Source organism: Typopeltis vanoorti, chromosome 12 (assembly GCF_054136105.1).
Source record: "Typopeltis vanoorti isolate ZY-2024b chromosome 12, IOZ_Tvanoo_1.0, whole genome shotgun sequence".
NCBI lineage: Eukaryota > Metazoa > Arthropoda > Arachnida > Uropygi > Thelyphonidae > Typopeltis > Typopeltis vanoorti.
In genome coordinates, this window is record NC_143560.1 from 23,542,271 (window position 1) to 23,557,193 (window position 14,923).

Below are 14,923 nucleotides of genomic sequence, written 5' to 3' on the forward strand. Positions count from 1 at the left end.
TTTTCTTGCACTTTCTCACAGCACATGGGCTGACATACTATCCAGTCTCATTGCTGTATTTACATTCATTTTTTTCATTATGCTGAGCATCTCTTCTTCATCTACTGCAATTATGACATCAGTCTTGGTTACACCAGCAACTGCTAAATCTCCACCTGGATGATACACCTTTACAAGGTGATTACTCAGCTATTTCTTTTGTTTCAGCCACCTTCCAACCATTAGCATTGATTAAAATCATCTTTCCATAGTCATTCTTCTTTTACTTGCTACATGTGAAAACTCTTTTGGAATTACTTTTTCCTGCTTACCTAATTTTCTCTCATAATCTAATTTTACCTTTCTTACCATACTAGTCACTCTTCTTGCCTGCACTTTGTACAGCTCATGAGTATGATGTTCACCTTTTTCTGTATATTTCCTCCACGATGTTTTCTATTTTTGAAGTTCTTGCTGTATATATCTCCAATCACCCACTTTGTTTATTCTCCTGACTATGAGTCTGATACTGCTACTCTCAAACAATTCGTGACCACTTCCCATGCACTACTAATATTCTTTCCTTGTAGCTTCTCAAGCCATGGCACTGCTCCTCTCTAAGATGCCTTCTAAGTCTCTGGTAATTATCTGCTTTACAGTTCAACATAAACCCTTTGTTGAGATCATGTTGGAGGCTTAATGGATTTTTTACAACACTCAAAAAGAATTAAAATAGAATTTAATACTTCCTATTCCCTTCCTAAGGGAAACACTCATCACCAGAGGTCCCACCTTACATTCCAGGCCACCTACTACCGCCCTTAGAGGGCGCTCCACCTAGATAGGACTTTAGTGTCACCCACGTGGTTGGGCTTAGTATTGTATGATATTTGTGTGCATGTTACATTAATTGTTTTTGTAATCCCCGTAGATGTCCTAGTGACTAGGACGAAATATAGGAAGTATTAAATTCTATTTTAATTCTTTTTGAGTGGTGTAAAAAATCCATTAAGCCTCCAACATGATGTCCTCACAGCACTTAAGCCTCTACACAGCTTTGTTGAGAGAATTTCATATGTTTAGCAGCCTCCCAGAACAAGACTGCATGGCCACTCTCCCCATGGTTCTCCACATTCTTGGAATGATTAGTTCGTCATTTTTGTTCATTCCAAGAATGTGGAGGACCCATCTGCAACCCTTATAGCAACTGGAACAAGACCAGAAGGAAATCTCAATACAAGAAGACTAGAAATGTTTAATGTAGTTCTGTTTTTAATTTATTTTTATATCTACTTTTTTTTTTTACTTTATTTTATTTTATTTTTCATTATCTTTTTAATATTATTAATTTTTTTTTCTTTTTCCATTAGCGGTCAGGCTAGATTAAAAGATTAATAAGCAGCTTAGATTCATTTAACCTTTGTAAAGTACAGTAGCATGTAGCTTGGTTCTTATACATATGTATTTTTCTGATGATGACTTCAATACAGAGGTCGAAACATCAAATGTTACTTTCCTAATATTAACTGAAGTAATTATTTTAACATGTGTGTTGTGTCTCCCTAAATTCTTAACCATGAATGCTGATCACCGTGTAACCTTAAAAGAAAGAATTGTCATTCCTAGAATACCTGCAGATTCACAATATTTTATTTCTCCCACCTCTTTATGCTACTATCTTCAACTCTTTAATATCTTCTCTCATTGAATATTTCTCACTTTCTAAATCATTCATGCCAACCAAACAATTCTTTCACTTGTATCCTCTGCAGAATAACAAGTTCACTAACCCAGCAAAGGTTGGTCGATTGGTAGAGCCTCTGCTACTAATGGCTCACGAAAAAAATTAAGCAAGTTCGAGCACGGTTAGTAGTTGGAAGGGAATCAATCGTTCGATGCTGTTGGCACACTCTCCTTCGATGAGCTTTGTACTCCCTGGAGGTGTCACATAATAATAATAATAATAATAATAACAATAATTTTTGACCTTCACACCTGTGAAACATGCGTTTTCACTTTCTCATTAAGTATACCTCTTGTCATCAAATCTCTTTACAATACCTTCTCCTTACTCCCAGTTTCTTGCACTTTCATACTTTTCCCATTCACTTTTTCTTTTGTTGTCTGTTTACTATTGATGTACCACACAGCAATGATTTCTCAATTTCATCTGCCTCACATTTTCAGTTGACTAATCTTAATGTACCTGACCAGAGATAATTCTACAATATAGAGTATTGCTAAATAATTGTGTAGAAAAGTTTATATTAAACAAGACCGAATACATTACATCTATAGAAAATCTCCTACTCAAGAAAAAATATTGCATTCACCACTGATATATATATATATATTAAGGAATTTCTACCTATACAGGTGCGCTGAGAATCATCCAGTACATATCCTTCTGGACAAATACACATAAAACTCCCAAATGTATTAGAACAACGGCCTCCATTGCAAATCCCATCTAGTTCACCACATTCATCAATATCTAACAAAAAAGAAAAAAATTAAAGAAAATATTTCAAAAATGAAAAAAAAAAATTATGTCATGTAAATTAAACTTCTGGATATAGTAACTCACATTATTTTTGGTAAATCAATATCTGACTAGTCTAATAATCCAGTCATACTTCAAATTAAAAATGCCAAGAAAGTATACATTCTTGGTTTATTCCTTTATCAACAAACAAAGTTTGTGTGGTTGGTCGATTGGTAGAGCCTCTGCTACTAATGACTCACGAAAAAAGTTAAGCAACTTTGAGCGTGGTTAGTAGTTGGAAGGGATTCAATCATTCGATGCTGTTGGCACTCTCCCTCGATGAGTCTTTGGCCTCTCTGGAGGTGTCACATAATAATAATAATAACAATAATAATCTTCATAATTGGTATGTAGAGGCTAACAACATCACATCACTTGCCTTAGTATCCCATAATGCAAGTATCAAAGGACATCATCAGTACAGTTAATTCAAACAATACTAGGAATAACATACAGTTAAGGTGTATGATTACAATGGAATCCCAATATGCATGCAGTAGCATGTTACAGATTTAAATTAAAATATATCTGAAGGGGAAAAAAAAATAGATTACACTAAAATAAGATAACATATATAAAAATTATTATTTTACACAATTTTGTATGACAATTTCCCATACTTTAGGAATAGCAAGAACATCATTACGGTTTAGATTTGGTCTGTGAAGTAGGGCTTCAACACTTTCTTTATATAAATGTTCATATTTATATAAAGATCTATGTAGAAGTTTGGTTTTCTCCAATAAATCCTATGGTGAAACACAGAGGTGAAAATCCTTGGATTTTCACCTCTGTGTTGAGCGAGGCCAGATTTCTGCAGTTTGATAAGATGGATATGGTCTTGATGTTCTGAAATACGTTTATGAACAGTATAATAGTAGGTAGTAGTAGTAGCAAGTTTGTATTTCTTCATAATTTTTGAAAGACATTCAGAGATGCCTTTGACATAAGGTATGGAAATCCTACGGGCTTGTCCTTGTCTAGGTTGATGTGTGGGGAACCTACAAACCAATCAACCAGATCTACAACTTGTTACCTTCTCCTAAAGACAAACTCTCACCTCTGATGCTACCTGGCATGTATGAGGTTCCATGCTCCTGTAAATTGTCTTACTATGGATAGAATAGACAGGTAGATCTGTTCATAAACGTATTTCGGAACATCAAGACCATATCCGTCTTATCAAACCACGGAAATCTGGCCTCGCACAACACAGAGTTGAAAACCCAAACCATAGAATCCATTGGAAAAGACAAAATTCTACACACATCTTTATATAAACATGAACATTTATATAAAGAAAGTGCTGAAGCCCTACTTCACAGACCAAATCTTAACAATAATGACTTTCTTGCTATTCCTAAAGTATAGGATATTGTCATACAAAATTGTATAAAATAATAATTTTTATATATGTTATCTTATTTTAATGTAATCTATTTTTTTCTCCATCCAGATATGTTTTAATTTAATTCTATAACACGCTACTATGCATATTGGGATTCCAATGTAATCATGCGCCCTAACTGTATGTTATTCCTAGCATTGTTTGAATTAACTATACTGACGATATCCTTTCATACTTAGGATGAAATATTTACTTATTAAAACTTATTACTGTAGTTATTACGTGTGTTTGTTTAGTCATAGGCCCAGAGTAGTTAATACAGGGGTGCAAAAGAGTCTGATAGTATTAAGAGAAAGAAAAGACAGATAGATAGTATGAGAGACAGGAAGAAAGGCCTCAGTTCTTTTATATCACATAGCCAAAGACTTTTTTTTTCTCTTTTTCACGAACACAAATGCCTGAGATTACTCTCCAGTCATCCCTACAATTGATCATTAGAATACAGTGAACTAAGAGGATAGAACCATTTAAAAAACATCTCATAATAAAAATCGACAGAAGTTTGTCTCCCCCCTGGAGAACATTGCATAATATAGGTGGACTACACCACTAAGCCAAAAATTTGGCCTCTCATAGAATGCTTATTTCTATTATACAAAAATTGTCTGACTAAACAAGACTATTTTCCAAAATACAATATTGTAAAGCATTTCTATGGCATATTGCTGGTTTTCAAATTCATGTTTTTTCCTAACTTTCCATAAGTGTTATTTTAATTCATTAAATATAAAAATCTAAATTCTCTTTCTAATTGCCGATCAGTGCGAGTACTGCAAAAAAAGAACTTGTTCTGTTGTAAGTAATGGAATACCCAACACATTACATAATCAGTTCCAAATATGCAGGGCAAGAGGATGGCTGCAGAATGTATGTTCTACTGTTTCCAATCAGTAATAACAGATGTCACAAATTGGCTCTCCAATGTTCAACACCTCAATTTGATGGCATTTACTGGCAAGTGACCATATGCAGTTTTCCAAGCAAGATTCCTCCTATCAGGGTATCCTTGGAACTTCAATAATTTATGAAACAAAGTGTTATTGTCAATATCCAACTGTGGAAATTTGAGGTGAAAGTGATTAAAGATTTCTTTATACTGAGTTTAGATTTTATTAATGGAATGCCAATACCAGAATGTTGTAGCAACCTTAGAGTTAAGCACAGAATGCTATAGTATTTAGAAACAATTTCAGCTTTTGGACATTTATACTCATTTACTCTAAACAGGGAGAGATGAAAACCCACGGAGTACCAGAGAAGGTGTGCACATGCATGTGTTGTGTCGGAAAAAGTGCTGATTCACTATTGATGAGTCATCCTGTTTCCGACCCAACACACAGTAATGATTAGATCTAAGGATAAGGACATACTTATGCCTCCAGAAGAAGGGCTAAAAGGATAGTGTACATATGTTCACTCAGAGGTATGTCTAACCAACTGAGGTTGTAGATATTAAGTAACTTTGGGAAATCTATATTTAAAGTTGATAATGTCTGTGTGAAATTAGCAAGGGAAAATTATGTCTCAGTACTGAAATGTTGTTATTAGATGTATATAAGATGATCTATGTATTAGAACAATGTCAAAACAGTTCGGAGTTGCGGTGACCAATCGGCCGCAGCTATGAGCATGATGCAGTCATCGAGAGAGGGTGCTCACATTTTGCAATATAAGGTCCGGCACGAGATTCAAATCACTCTCTTGATTTCTGTTCCTGCGTTCCCATCCAAGTCCTGGATAGCTGTGGAAGCTTGCCGCCAGTTCCCAGCAACAATCTCCCGGTTGCTGTTGTGCTGTGTCGAGTATAGTCACCAAAGGAATGAGGTCAGAATTCCAGTAAACAGCCGTTGGTTAGTTATGCCAACGTGTAGTCAGCGAGAGTGCAACCTTTCGAAGATAATAGAAGTAAGTCGCTGATGCCATGAGAAAAAGTGGTGAGAAAACACAGAAGTGTAATCGCAAGGAAGCCAAGGCAACTCTGTGAAAAGACAAGGATGGTAATGTACAAGTATTCATACTCATTTTAGAATAGTAACCAAGGAATTTAGGAGCTCCATACATTTAACTTTCATATGATGCCTAAAGGACTGATTTTGGACTAGTCTGTTGTCAAATAAGCTGTGTCACTCTAAGCTTATGCTGAGGAAGGAACCAAATCTTCGAACTGTTTAATTAGGAAGAAACTTTATGATATTATGTTAAATATTAGCTTGAATATTAACTAAGTTGGGGAGGATAAAGCTTGAGCACAAATAAGAATATTATCCCATGTTAAAATACAAGACGGATTGCATCTGATATGCTCTACACAAGGATTGTATATAACTATGTGTACATGTTTTTTTATATGTGAGCACTGAGTAACTCTCTGTGGAATGATCAAGTCTGAATATAATAATACAAAAAGGGTGTGGGATTGTTAGATAAAAATTAGGAGTAGAAATTTTGGATATCTTAGCCTAAAGGGGGGGGGGGGAGTTCAGACTCTTTACTGTTGAAGTTATTACTCAAAGTGTATATATGCAAGTGTTTAAAATAAATGTATTTCTTTAACCCAAAGTTCACGAGTCTGTTGTTTTCTGAGATTTGAATTACCACTTATTAAACCTTCGAACCTGTATAAGTAAAGGGGGAATCCATTTTCATAAGAAAGATAGAGAGGAGCCACGACTGCAAATCACGTGATCCCTTTATTATTTTAGAGTTGTCTAATTGTGTATCAGAATTCAATTGCCGGCTGGCGCAGTCATTTTAAACAATTATAAATTTGTCGGCAACGGAATAGCTGATATCCTAAAGTGATAAATAATAGTAACTTAGAATATAAATTTACGAGGGCAAGACGACATAACACATGATTAGTCTGCAACATTTTATGAATTTTTGAAGCTGTACTGCTTAAATTGCAGAATTTTAACACTGGAAGCTTAAAGCTTCCATTCTTCTCTGATAGTAGAAGAAATTCCTTTTTAACTTATTGTATCAGCTGGAACCAAAAAAAATTGCACAGATTTACTATACAGTTGGTTTTCTTCAGCTTCTGTAATTTCTGTAAGGTGGAGAGGTGTAGAGGCTAAATAAAGTAGGTGTAAAATGGATGAATGATGGGATTAAGCAAGAAATCTGGAAAAGACAGCATTGTGGAGACAACACAAGATAAATGTTGGTAATGATCAGTTGCACGAAGAGTATAAAGAGCAGCCCATGAAGGTGACTGGGATAGTAAAGACACCAAAGTACAGTATCAGCAGAAATTAGCAATACAAGCCAAGAAAAATTCTAGTGAGGTCATTCTATATGTGGCAATTAAAAGAAAGAATGACTATGACAGGGTAATGTTAGATGAAGGTTGACAAGTAACTGATGCAGTGGATATAGTGAAGCAATCAACGACAAATAGTGAGTGAGCAGGAGGTATACAAGGAATTAAGTAAACTTGATGTTAATAAGGCAGTAGGATTTTACAATGTATCACAATGTGTTTGGAAGGAAAGTATTAAAGAATTAACAGCACACTTTGCACACCTGTGATTAATATGAGTCTTAGAAAAGTCCAAAGGAAGTAGAAAGTGTGAAAAATGATTCCTCTTAATAAAGGGAGAGGGAGATGACTGAGGCTACAAATTAGAGGCAAATCAGTATGTCTGAAAATGTTGTAAAGGTATTAATGAGATAGCAAGGAATAGGATTCCAAATTGCATCCATGCATCATGCTCAAGTGTGTGTGTGTGTGTGTGTGTGTGTGTGTGTGTGTGTGTGTGTGTGTGTGTGTTAATAATATCAGTATTGTTTGTGACGATCAACATGAGTGTGTTATGGGTACGTTAGGTCTTAGTAATCTGCTTACGTACTACAACAAGGTGATGAATTTATTGAATAAGGAAGATGAATATAGAGTGGTACACTTCAATTTTTCAAATGCCTTTGACAGACTGCCACATGACAAGCTGATAACTAAATAAAAAAAAAAAGAAGCTTGGATAAGAGCCTAATGAGTTGGATAAGTAACTTGCAGAAACTATGAATTGGTTTAAAGCATAGTTTGATGATATTTTTACATCTGCATGGGGATTTCTGTAATGAGTCTTTTGAGTCCATGTTGGTCTGATGTTTATAACAATAGTAATGTCTACTTTACTCACATACATACATTACTTGCCTACCAACTCGAAACAGTCTTCCACAAAGCAGATAGCATATGTAATGCATGCATAGCTATTGAACTTGAACATGCTATGTATTTGTATTTGAAGACCCATGATATTTTTAGAGTTTGTGTGTGTTTGAGCTATCATATCTGGAAAAAGGAAGAGAACCAGAAATAGCAAACACACGGGTAAACACATAAAGTATGATCTAAAGATGAAAATGAACATTATATAAAAAAAAAATATCTGGCATTAATCTGATAATTACTTATAAAAATTTTATAGGGTAATTCTAAATATGTGTCCTAACCACATATTTAGAAGATTTTGACTTTGAGTTTTGGGTCACAACTTATTACCATAAGTTCTCCTTGTTATATGCATGCACGCACCCACAGAGAGAGACACACACACACACACACACACACACACACACACACACACACACACACACACACAGCGGCAATCTAAGAAATTATTTAAAAAAGGATATACTAACTGCAGTGAGCAAACTAACGAACGAAGGTATTTAATAAAAGAAAAAATGCAACTAAAGTATCGATAGAACAATAGACTACTACAAACAACCAGGGACAGGCTAACTTAACTCAGCCTACTCAGCTAGTACGCAAGTCATTAAAAACAATGCTAAAAACAAAGACAAATCCAAAAGCAAACCTTGCTATAAATTAATAATAAAAGCGACAGCTCAACTAAACAGTGAAGAAACCAAAAATCTTATAAAAGAAAAAATAGACCCAAGAAAAATAAAAATCGGAATCACAAAAATAAAAAGTATTAATAACGGAGGAGTGTTAATTGAATCCAAAGAAAAAACCGATATAGACTTTCTACATAACGAAATATCTAAGGAATGCAAAGCCACATTAATTGCAAATCCCAGTAAGAAACATCTTCTAAAGCTGATAATATATGATATTTCCAGTGAAATTGATACGAACAATGAAATAGACTCAATCCACATGCAGAACAAAGAACTCTTCATCGGAGACACAAAGATGACACAGAAATTTATCATGACAAATAAAAAAATGAACAAAAGAAACCTGATTATAGAAGTCGATCCAACAGTGAGGACCAAACTGCTGAAAATCAGTGTTAAAATGCTATGGAGAATTTGCAATTGTGCAGACTTTGTAAGCGTTCTGAGATGCTTTAACTGCAATAAATTTCATCATCACACACGAGACTGCAGGGGAAAACCACCTGCCCATTCTGCTCTAAAGAACATAAGTTCAGCAGGTGCTCACTAAATAAGTCAGAGATGAACTGCATAAACTGCCAAAATCACAACAAGCATGCCTAAACCAAAAACGGCTGCAAACACATGGCACTAAACAAAGACTGCCCGACATACAACTACTACAGACAGGTCAAAATTCAAAACATAGATTATGGAAAGCAATAATAAAGCTTGTAGAAACAGTATTACTTCCTTGGCATGTCTTCAAATAAATCTACAATGCTCTATCAAGGCCGTCAATAACTTAACAAACTCATAAATAGAAAAAATATAGGACTGGCATTAATACAAGAACCTTACAACATTAACAACAAAATGTGCAGCTTTCCAAGTAATTATAAAATATTTTCCAAAGGTTCTGAAAGAAAGAGAGATGCAATACTCGTGGTTAACCATGAAGTCGGGGCAATATTAATTTCTCAGCACAGCAACGAGGTCTTGGTACTTATTGAGATTACGTACTTTTGCTGCAAGTATGTATCTAAACTATCACACTAACATAAAATACAACTTAGAAAAAATGGGCGACATCGTGGATTTTACCATCAACCACGGCTTAATTATGGGAATAGATAGCAACGCCCATTCGGTTTTATGGTTTAACGAGAGCACAAACAATAGAGGTAAAAATTTGGAAGAGTTCATAGCATCAAACTCCTTACACATATTAAACGATAACAGTAACACTCCATCATTTGAAAATACCAGAGAAAGCAGCTTCATTGATCTGACACTGGCAAACAATGCTATTTTACCCTGGGTTTCTGAATGGAAATGCGAAGAAGAGGAAAGCTGTTCTGATCATCGCATGTTAAGTTTTAATATCAGTAACAAAAATATAAATGGAATAAACAACACAAACCATCGCATTAACATCAAGTACTTCACCAATAAAGCCAATCGAGAGATATTTGCTAAAGCATTAAAAATCGAATTTTCATACCTAATCTCAGAACATCACTTTAATGCTTTGGACTATTTTAATAGATGTTTGCAATATGCCCTCTGAACTTCAATTCTCTGTCCACCATTACCCCAAAGTCCCATTACCCTACACCATTATTCCTCATCAATATCAATCCAGTACCATCAATGCAATGCATAGTACATAACCTTTTCAACCTGATGTGCATAACGTTTAACTCAGCTTAGACAAGACAACCTAGCCATCTGGGCATCAGAACAAGCCAATATGCACTTCCTTGCTTTGCTTTCATCAGGTCTGATAAAATCCAGCAACCAAACTCAGAACAACCAAGAAGATAAACATCGAAGGAAGAAAATCAGTACCTTGGTGGAACGGCTAATTAACAGTCCTAAGAAAAACGTGTTAACGCACTCAGATGACTAGATCAAAGAACATACAATAACCAAGATTTAAGAGAGAGCAGAAGACCGAACTAATATAAAGCCAAATACAGCAATCAGTCCAAAATTACGAATGTGAAAACAGAATCATGGGGAAACGTCTGTACTGTGTCAACCGTATCGAATCCTTGGAATCGCCTGTATAAATTAGCAGCAAGCAAGAATAAGTCAACACCTATATTATCAACCATCAAGAAAGCAGATGGCACCTACAATAAAATATTAGCAGAAACTCCAGCTATTATGATCAACAAGTTTATTCCTGATGATGTTGAATCAACAGATGAAGAAATCCACAAAACCTACAGACAATGAATGAAAACAGACATAGACACTCCTAACGATGACTTATTTATAACTAAAGAAATCGAATCAGTATTAAGATCAATGGATCCAAGTAACACTCCTGGAGAGGACGGAATAACAGCGATATACTACTAAGAGCGTTTGTCGAATTCTGCGAATTCATAACAACAGTTTACAACGAATGTCTAAAAAGAGAGCGATTTTCTTTAAAATGGAAATGTTCTAAAATTATACCCATAATAAAACCAGGAAAAGAAACATTTGACAAATTAGCAAATACAGGTCAATCAGTCTCATAAACATTGCTGGTAAGGTGCTAGAAAAACTTATGATAAACAGAATAATGCAATATATCTAATCAAGAAACCTATTAAGCAGCAATCAATACGCATTTAGACCTCAATCCAGCATAGTAGACACAATTATGGAGATAAAAGAGTTCACGGAAGACAGTCTACAGCAAAAAAAAAAAAAAAAAAAAAAAAAGATGTACTACTGATCTCACTCAATGTGCGAGGAGCTTTCGATGTTGTGTGGTGGCCAGCCATAATTAATCAGTTAATAGATTTAAAATGCCCCAAAACTTACTCTAATTTACAAAAAAATTATTTTACTGACAGAAGAGCAAACATGACATTAAAACCCACAGCTGTAATGAAAGAAGTCAAACGAGGCTGTCTGCAAGATTCCTGCTGTGGGCCAAGTTTCTGGAACATCCAGTACAACTTGCTATTAAGACTTCTTTCACTACTGACACAAAAGTCGTAGCTTTTGCGATGATGCAATGATAATAATCCGGGGATGCGACGGATTATTATCATTGCATCTACTTCTAGTTGGCCACAACTAGAAGTAGTGGCCAACAAAGAACTCATTAAAATTGCAGAGTGGGTACGTGAGAAGAAAGTTGCATTCAATAGCAGAAATTTTAAAGTGCTTCACATCCTCATGTAAAAAATCAAAACAACCTGTTACAGTCTTCCTAAACGGAGAAGTTCTCAAGGTAGCCAGTGAGCTAACAGAATGAAAGATTTACCTTCAACAGGCACATCTCATATGTTGCTGAAAAAAGCTTACCAATTGTAAACCTTCTAGGAAAGTCATCAAGGATCAAGTGGGGATTAGGTCAAGGTGCTGAAAACAATGTATACCGGAGCTATACTACCATTAATATCTTATGCTGCACCTGCCTGGAAACATTCACTAAAATCAAAGAAAAATCAACAAAAGCTAAATAGAGTTCAATGCCTTATAGGCATACGTATAATTAAAGGATACAAGACAATATCTTTCGAGGCAGCTTGTGTTATTGCAGCTCTAACACCGATCTGCCTGAAAATACAAGAATTATCTATTATATATGACGTCACTTCTGGAAGATATAATGAAAGTTGCAACCTCAAACCAAATTGCTATGATCATCTGCTTCACTACAGTAAGTGGCCTCACACAGCAAAGAATACAAATATTAAGGAGAAGGAAAGCTCTAAAAGTGATGAATTCCAAATATACACTAACGGAAGCAAAACCGAAGGGAACGTCGGTCGTTCTTTCACTTCGTACAACAGACAGTCCATTATACAAGAACACTGCTCTAGACTGCATCCTCTCTGTTCCAACAACCAAGCAGAACAACTTGCTATAGTTCAGTCACTTACATATCTCCAGGAATTAGAACTCAACACCTCTCATCAAAAGACAGCAACAATTTACAGTGATAGTAGAAGCACTATAGACGGCATAAAAAACCAGCACAACCATTGCATTAATAGAACAGACAAGAAATCTGGTTCAAAATCTCACTCTAGAGGGATGAAAAATCAAGTTCTGCTGGGTGAATGCGCATATTGAATAGCAGGAAACGAGAGAGCGGATCAGTTGGCTAAAGAAGCAGTTAGAAACAAGTAACCAAACTACTCGGAATCTGCTATAAAAACACTTGCAAAAGAGAAAAGCCTAGACATGTGGGAAGAAGAATAGAAATCATCAAAAAACAGATCAACAACAAAAGAATTCTTGCCAAGCATCAGAAGCAGACTCCGGCTGAAAAAACACGCCATTTGTCCAGGTTTAACCACGCCACTAACGAGACATGGAAAACTAAGACACTACTTACACAGATTCCATATCCTAGAATCACCATCATGCATTTGCAGTCCACACCTTGAACAGACTGTTGACCACATACTTTATGACTGTCAGCTATTGCACTCCATCCAGATACCCCAAATACAACACATCATCACTTCCAGAGACAAGTAGCCAGTGTCAAAAAAAAGACTTATCGAAAAGTATTACATAGAATTAATTAAATTTGCCAATAAATCAACTTCCAGTCGTTGTAATCTAACATAAATACTGTTAATCAGTATTTATGTTAGAAGTATTTATGTTTAATATATGTATATATAAAAATATAAATGTAAATATGAAAATTGATACAAAAATATAAATATAAATGTTAATCAGTACTTGTAAGCTACATGTAATATAAGTATTGTATGCAATGGAGCATGTAGGAATAAATTACCTCCTGGTAGGGTTACTATTGGGAGGAGAAAAAAAAAAAAACATGCATATGCACACACACACAACCCCAAGCATGATGCATGTTTTTTTTTCTTTACAATAGTAACGTATATACATATAATTAAATAAAATAACATACATATAATTAAAGGCAACAGAAACCAAATGCTACCATCAATGCTGGTAGAACTAAGCCTCTATACCGCATGAAATGGGAGGCATTGGAAATAAGGCTGTGAGGAAGAAATTTACAGATAACATCTCCTCCAGGTTCAAAGAGATTCCCAGACATACTGCAGATGTTGAGGAGGAGTGGGAGCTGTTCAGAGCAGCTGTCACTGCCTCTGCACTCTCATGCTGTGGCAAAAAGCTGCTTGGCATGGCAACAGGCAGTGAGAAAAGGATACCTGAATGGAACCAAGAGATCCAAAAAGATGTCCGGGCAAAAAGGAGGTCTACCTAATATGGCTTAGCGTCAGGTCATCTGAGATGCATTTCCGGTAAACTGAGCGAAAAGTTGCTGCTGAGGCAGTAAAGACAGCAAAGCAGAGGGCTTGGGAATCCTTTGGAGAAAGATTAGACTCATCCTATGCAAATGCAAACAAGATATTTTGGCAGCCCATCCGCCACCTTCGAGGGAGGAAATCGTGCACAGCAAGGGCAATTAAGGCATCTGATGGTGCACTATTAACAACCGAGAAGGATATCCTCCACAGATTTATGAGAGTGCAGAGGCAGTGACAGCTACTCTGAATAGCTCCCACTCCTCCTTAACAACCGAGAAGGATATCCTCCACAGATTGAGGGAACACTTTGAGAGCCTTCTTAACCCAGGTGGCCCGGCAGCTGTGGACATCCAAGAGGTGCAGATTGGGACGATGACTTGTCTCTCAGCAGAAGAGGCCCATTTAGCAATGATGAAATTCATCATTAAATGCTAAAAACCTTAAATAGAGACAGTATTCTATTCTCTGGCTGACTCGAGTGTGTCAGGCTGCTTGGATATCTGGACGAGCACCAAAGCAGTGACAGATAGGCATAATAATACCAGTCTTCAAGAAGGGAGACCAGAGAGAGATTGCAGCAACTATCGTGGCATCTCTCTCTCTCTGCTCAGCCTGCCTGAGAAAGTATATGCTAGGTGCTTGGAAAGAAAGTGCAGGAGCATAGTTGAGTCAAAGTTCCAAGAAGATCAATGCGGCTTTCGTCCTGGTAGAAGCACAACTGACCAAATCTTCACTTTAAGGCAAGTCTTTTAGAAATCTTGGGAAATATGCCAAGAATGTCTACACCTGTTTTGTGGACTTGGAGAAGGCATATGATCGGGTTCCTCAGGATAAGCTTTGGCAAGTAATACAGGAGTATGGCCAACTATT

General features: G+C 36.0%; 1 protein-coding gene across 1 annotated transcript in view; it reads right to left on the bottom strand.

Moving 5' to 3' along the window:
• The window catches only part of LOC150100631 (fibrillin-1-like), a 1,594,375-nt gene that overhangs the window by 633,035 nt on the left and 946,417 nt on the right, over positions 1 to 14,923 (bottom strand). The window contains exon 38 of the mRNA XM_090401848.1: positions 2,348 to 2,473. Within this exon, the coding sequence (XP_090257974.1) occupies positions 2,348 to 2,473 (126 nt within the window). The remainder of the gene's footprint in view (positions 1 to 2,347; positions 2,474 to 14,923) is intronic.